This window comes from Magallana gigas, chromosome 5 (assembly GCF_963853765.1).
Source record: "Magallana gigas chromosome 5, xbMagGiga1.1, whole genome shotgun sequence".
Taxonomy (NCBI): domain Eukaryota; kingdom Metazoa; phylum Mollusca; class Bivalvia; order Ostreida; family Ostreidae; genus Magallana; species Magallana gigas.
Genome location: NC_088857.1, coordinates 40,288,229 through 40,295,830, shown reverse-complemented (window position 1 = coordinate 40,295,830; position 7,602 = coordinate 40,288,229). Strand labels below are relative to the sequence as shown.

General features: G+C 31.4%; 1 protein-coding gene across 1 annotated transcript; it reads left to right on the top strand.

Moving 5' to 3' along the window:
- The first annotated feature begins 218 nt into the window (after nucleotides 1-218).
- Nucleotides 219-2,890, top strand: LOC105322702 (uncharacterized). The gene is made up of 4 exons (XM_011421551.4): nucleotides 219-651; nucleotides 1,243-1,318; nucleotides 1,555-1,725; nucleotides 2,443-2,890. Exons 1-4 carry the CDS (start codon nucleotides 340-342, stop codon nucleotides 2,670-2,672), a joined length of 789 nt encoding a protein of 262 aa, XP_011419853.2. The 5' UTR covers nucleotides 219-339; the 3' UTR covers nucleotides 2,673-2,890.
- The last annotated feature ends 4,712 nt before the right edge of the window (nucleotides 2,891-7,602 follow it).

Genomic DNA, 7,602 nt, shown 5'->3' with positions numbered 1-7,602 from the left:
TGATAAGCAAATTCTGGGAAAACTCTCATGCAGTAATTGGACCCTATAATTAATGTTTTGTTTAAACTGAGGTTAGTAAACATTTCACACCAAATACAAATCTTAATTGATATTCCTAATGCCATAATTTTCTCTACCGTAATATTAAAAGTAAATTTAAACATTATTAATTGTCTAACAATACCTACTTTTAAGTGTGCATAGCAATCACATTAAAATACCGTGGTAATACAGAGCTTGTAAATACAAAGATTGTTGTAAGAGTAATCAATACACTTACTATAACATAAAACGAAAAGGAACTTAGTTTGCATTTGAAAATAATTTGAAATAGAAAACATGCATGTAGTCAAAGAACGGACATCCTTCCTTTTATTTGCATACCTGTTCCATTTCATCTCCGTGGCTTCAGTCGCTGATATCGTTATAGATGCGAACGGAAAGTTCTTCAATCAGAGCATTTTCGAAACTTTGGATATCATTGGTATGAAGCAATGTGTAAGAGAATGTCAGAGTAGGGACGACTGTAAAGCGGTCAACTACAAAAGAGACGACCTTCAGTGTCAGCTTCTTTGGACATCTGCCTCCAACTCTTTGGAGTTGCAAATAAATGACAAATACCAATATATCACCATGGAATCTCAGACAACGGTAAGAACATGCACACAAAAGAATAAGAATTTTATAACATCTATTATTTTATGTAAGATGTGGAGATCCGAAAATTCTTTTTATTTTTTACTTAACCATATCGAAGGAAAACAGTGATTTTTTCATTATCGCGTGCTTCTTTTATATTTATCAATACACTACATGTATGTAATTATGTCATTTAGTTTCGTCTGTTTAATCCAAAATAAATTTGACAGAACATTTGCGATCACAATGTTTTATATAATGAATGTTTCCCTACAAGAACCTACAGAATAGCGAAAATTTTAAATTATGTATTAATGACTTTTTATGACGTAACAGTGATAACTGCAAGTGCTTATCGCATGTCTCTTGGATTATTGTAAAATCTTTGGAGCAATTCTGATAAATTTGCCATTCTTAAACGTAAATATAAGAAATAAACAACAATGGTAAAAAGTTCACCGGTATATGAGCTTTGTTAATAATACGTGATCAAATTTTGTGAGAATCATTCGGGCTTCACAGGAACAACCTAGTTCATATCCCGATGAACTTTTTAAATTGCCGTTTATTTCCTTTATATACAGTAGAATACCTCCGTTGTAGGTCCTTAAAAAATGTACCACATCATGCAAAGATAGACGATGTGTACGCCTCTCATCCGGACAGGAGTATTGCGTTGGTAAGGCACATACCCCCAACATTAGAAATGCTCTTTGTCTTTTCTATATATGAAACTTATTATTTTTACTTCTTTTGAAAATCAAGAATGAATATATATTTGCGATAGAAAAAATATTCATGTGAATGTATTTTCGTGAACAACTATCCAAAATTCCTATATCTTTAATTAATATTACTTCGTCTATGACAAAAAATGTTTGTGTCTGTATTAAAAATTTACACTATATGTTAAAGCAAATACGTGCCCGGTGAGCCACAGAATGAACAATGCATTGAAGTTCTGCTACCTAGCTGTTGAAGACAGGGACAATTATGACTTTACGACAGGAATGGCTCACTGTAGGAACATTGGTTCTCGACTTGCCGTCTTACCAACGCTAGACTACCACTGGTACTTGTATGGAGGTAGATAAGGAATCTTTTTTAAAATTTTGATTATTGTAAAGAAGAAAACTTGTTATTGATATAATATTATATTATTTGATGTAAATTTACTAGTATTTTATATAATATTGTATGATATTAATGACTCAATAACAATTAATTGCTATGATACAAAATTAAATAATGTTATAATAACCACGCATAACTAAAATCCGCATATATAAAACTTAATGAGAAAATTCAGGCTGTCATGTCATAACTAAAGGCTACAGCCCCTTATAAACATGCAATTTACAGCGCACAAAATTTACGTTAGTTTATGACTATTTAACATAATTTTTCTACACATTTTGTACAAATATCTACTGTTCATTTAACTACAGATATCGTCTCCTAAGTTGACGATGGGCTTCTTTTAAAGACCTTAACATAAATGAAAGTGTTGTAAATGTTTTACGTGTAAAAATTTTAAATTTCTCTACTTTCCGAGATTGGTGGGAGTGATTAAGAAAAAGTCTGAGATAAGTTGAGTGATAATATATGCCCAAACAAATGTTTGATATGAAGTACTCTTGCTGGGTCTCTTTTTTGAGAGAAATCAAAAACTGGACAAGGAATTTTTTTCTTCAACACCAAAGTCAAGGACGCTTGCCATATCACTTAAATTTTCATCAATTTTTTTTTATGAATCGTTAAATAATCAATAACGTGTATATATCTCTAAGTATATTTTCCCAGACATCCAGAACTCTCTGCTACAAAACAACAAATACAGAGTGGGTGGATTCTTTAATGTTACGATCGGAGAATGGCAGTGGATAGACGGGAGCTTGGTGTTTGATACAATTGATAGGACCCTCACTGATGTAAATGACGACGAAGGAGAGTTGCTCTGGCACGAGCTAGCTATTTTTAGAGACTTTGACATAGGGAGAACCGAACGTTTGCTGTGCGAAAGGATAATTTAGTACATCGACCAATGTTATGGTACAACAGATATCAATGTAGAGAGTAGATGCCATTGATGACAAGTTAAAAAAAAATTGTATTTCTATTTTAAATGTGTGATTCTATGTACTGTTTACATTTTCGCCCTGCAACACTTAAAGCGGTTTTGCCCCCTCTTGAATTTGCCAAAAGCAAAGTTGCTTTAAAGTAGATAATTTGAGACATTGGATTTCGCCCAGTCTTCATTTCCATGAATTCGCCTACTACTTACTGGTAACGAGGACAGAATGGGCGAAAATATTTTAGGACAAATATTTCCCTGCATACCTGCATACAATATACTTTTAAAATCTTTTACATATGTGTCTAGTATTATTTCAAAGATAAGTAAGCCTACAATATGTCAATATTAAAGTTTTCAATATACGTGTTTATAAATGATTAACTATTTATTCTTGAGAACGTTATCGTGAAACTAGCCGATAAAAATGTTTGTAAAAAAAAAATATAATTTCGAATGTATGAACATTGTTTGCTTTTTAGATTGTCCTCTTAACCTGGACAAGTTCGGTATTGCTGTTAGTTCATAGTTTGATTTATCTCACGTGCATATCCGTTCTACTTATCATTTAACTGCAAAACCGTACAATCTGGAAAAATCATAGGATATATATATCTGTATTTTTACATCTTGCATTTTATAATATATTCTATCTAATTTGCCATTATATCACGGTATTTAGAAACGCCTTCGTCTTTATTCCTGCAACATTAACATTTTCATTAACCTGGTGGACAATTTAGAATTATTCTTCTCTGTTCGCATTACATGTACATGTGCTCTCATGGGTAGACATGTTGAACAAATGAATGATTTAAATACCTAAAAAGGATACTTAGTATAGAACCTACTAAGGTTTTGATTGCAAGTTTCGCACCATTTTGTAATGTTATTATATTCTTTAATTTTATGTTTTATTATAAAATAACATGCACCTATTTTGCTGATAAAGGCTATTTTTGAAATGATAGAAATGCTTTAAACTGCAAACCAACATATTCATTAAATGCAATGACAAAGAATATTTACTAATATTTTTATTAAGCTGAATAGACCACGACACCGAGAGGCCAATATGTACCTTTGCCTAGCAACTCTTTTATAAATGTATATGATATGCCTCAAGTACATATGTCAACACATTAACATACCATAATGATCAGTCCTCAATGTATGCAGAAAATCAAATATTTAATGCAAGGCGAAAACAAAATCTGCACAAAACTAATGATAAATCTATGAGATTTTTAGCTACAGAATTTATGGTAATCTAATTAAACAATGCACCTAACTGTCCGAGTGACCAATGAAGAAAATTAAAAAAAACGTTTTTATATCAAACAACAGTTTTCATCGGTTCAACAATGCTCATTTACCTAAATTTCAGACAGGATATTGCGTATATAATTTCACCTCGACAAAACTCATATTGATTTTTTAAGTTTTATACATGGATTACCACATGCAACCTTTTGACGCCGTGGACGTTAATAGCAGTTCTCAAACATAGAAAAATCTATATCCACATTTCATGTTAAGATTTAATTTCGTTTTTATAAAGAATTTCAACAGTATCATTTATAAATGAATTGACTTGCAAATCCCTTCAACAGTGAATTCTATATAGATTAAAGATAATTTTAAAACAAATCATTCAATTCGGGAGAAAATTATTGACTATTTAAAGAGTCACACCTCCTTTGCCCTTTGGGTAAAGCGAAAACAAAGATATTTTTTTTATAGTATTTTGAAATATCTTTTAAGAAATAATAACTTATTGTCTTATTAAGATGCATTGCATCACAAAATTTATCCTTCGCGATGTAGATATCTTTAGAGATTTCGATGAAAGTTCATTCTAAGAAAGATTATACAGTTAGTCACCCAGCTAAATCGAAGTTTTATTTTAGACATTAGTCTATATGTGTCAAACGTTTAAAATTTCCGATTTTTTCCATACATACATGTATGAAGTTGTATGTCCTTTCCAGCTGATGTTCTGAATTAAAATTGAAATTCAATGTGAAGGACCCCTTTCATATAAGTGATATTTTACAAGCGTTTGCTCAACATTTTTTCATTTAAACGATGTTGTCTTTCTACAAATTTTCAATCTCACAGAATTTTATCTTAAACTTCAAAACCTGTAAAATTAAGTACAAAAAAAAAATATAAGTCCAATCGATAATTCTTATAATTTAAACTAAATACGAAATATTTCTCAATTTTTTTGAAGAACTTTAATTTGATGTTATCTGTCATTTAGTAAGAAATACTGTACATGTAGTGAAAAAAGGTTTCTAAGAATCGCATGTTTTAGTGTCATCGACAAGAACCCTGTTTTGGATTGGATATATACTCAAAGGGTTATCACTGATTTGCTATGGCAATCTGGGGCACGATCAAGGACGTTTTGATGCTTGCATCAATATCGGGTAAAATCAACGACAGAATGTGCACTCTGCAATTATTGTTTTGCTAACCTGTTTGATAGAAAAAAGGTAAGTAAATATTTCACAAAGCAGACTAACAGCCCCAACATCACCATTTTCGCTACCGTAATATTAAGTTATGAATAATTAATTTTCCAACAAAACCTACCTTTAATTTTGCAAAGCAATTAAATTGAAAATACCGTGGTAACACTGTACACACAAAGATTGCTCATTATTGAAGAGCAAACATTACACTTACTATAAAATAAAACGGAAAGAGGGATTTTTAGCAGTTTGAAAATATTTTGCTTTTCAAAATAATTTGACATTGAAAGCATGCATATATCCAAAGCATGGACATCATTCCTTTTATTAGCATACCTGTCCCAAGTTATCCCTATGGCTTCAGCCGCTGATATTGTTATAGATGCGAACGGAAAGTTCTTCAATCAGAGCATATTCGAAACTTTGGATATCATTGGTCTGAAGCAATGTGTGAGAGAATGTCAGAGTAGAGACGACTGTAAAGCGGTCAACTACAAAAGAGACGACCTTCAGTGTCAGCTTCTTTGGACATCTGCCTCCAACTCTTCAGAATTGCAAATAGATGATAAATTCCAATATATCACCATGGAATCCCAGACAACGGTAAGAACACTTACAAACAAGAATTAATTTTTTCTGACATCTAACATTTCATGCATTTTGAATAGGTACACACCTGTAAGATTCTTTCCTATTCCAATTCCTACAAATGACCTTAGTGAAGTCAAAATCTTTGCATATTCAAAAGTACGACATTCAGTAAATAATAGCTCCTAGTCTCCTAGTCGTAGTTCCGTCTAAGTCTACTCCAAAGAAAATCTTCAACAGAACTTTTGCGATCACAATGTCAGTACACATTCGCTTTGCTATCTATATTAAGTAAAACTAAAAAATTGCATTTTTAGGTCCTTAAAAATTGTACAACATCATGCAAAGAAAGACTTACTGTACGCTTCTCCAGCGGACAAGAGTACTGTGTAGGTAAGTCAACAAGATTTTACCAATCTTGTTTAGAAGACGAATTATGTTTGAAATGGTTAAAATTTTATGCATGTACATATAGGTGGAACTTTTGGAAGTTTTTTCACAAAAATGGCAAATGACTAATACGATCGTATATGAAATTTTAAGATCTAAATGATTGTTATTGACCACCCATGAAACCTTTTTATAATAAAATTCTATTTTTTGTGTTTTTGTTAATGCCATGCACGTCACGAAATAATAAACAAGTCGAATTTGCTTTTCTGTAAAATAAGACTGCGTGGATAAAATGTCGAGGCGTATGATATGATATTTACACAAAAAATTGGCGAATAAATTATGGTAAAATTAAAAAAAAGGTATTATTTGCAAATAAAATAGAAAAAAGTATCGATACCTTTTATAGATACTGATGAACGAAAAGCAAAACCACTGAGCATGATCGCGGGAAATCAGAGTTTTTGTTTGCTTACTTACTATCATTTATAACGGTATAAATGCATAACATTTGTTGATTTGTAATTATACAATTAACTTAAAAGGGAAAACACAGACGTCATAATTTTTCAAGGGAAGTGTATACGTCCCCAATCGCTCACACATTCCGTTTTTTTGGTTTAATTTGTTTTGTTTGTACTCGTATATAGCATGAAGTTATTTTTACCCTTGAAACAATAAAGGAATTATGAAGGTGTTGACCTTTTACCCTTTTTTGTATATGTTTAAAATTAGCTGTCAACATCCGGTGTTAGATTGATATTAAAAAAATTATTGTCAGGAAAATAATTAAGATGTATATCTTTGTAACGCAAACAAATTCAGCATCGTAATTTAGCAAAAGATACATGTATCATTTTTAAGTAATCAAAAACATTCGACGGCTATTCATAGTTGACTCAAACAATAGCGTATATAACTTTTAAAAACTTATTGCATTATAGCAAATACGTGCCCGGTGAACTACAGGATGAACAAGACATTGAAATTCTGTTACCTGGCTGTTGAAAACAGAGATTATGACTTCACGACCGGAATGGCTTACTGTAGGAACATTGGTTCCCGACTCGCCGTCTTACCAACGATAGACTACAACTGGTATATGGTTGAAGGTAGATAAATGACATCTTTTTTTCTTCTAATTGTTCTTGATTTCAGTTACTGCAAAGACAAAATTAATGACCAGTTTAATTTTCTTGCTTTTAGGTCTTGCTCCATTCATCATAAATGATATTAAATTATTATAGCAGTTATCATATTGCAATTGAATGTGAATACATGTAAAATGATTTTTAATTCTTTCACGTCGGCATCATCGAGATAATTTGAAAGAGATATGATTATGTAGAAAAAAATATTGAATTCCACATCACCATTTTGAGTCTTTAAATATTTTCTTCTGCACTGCAACATTATTTCAAAGTTCTA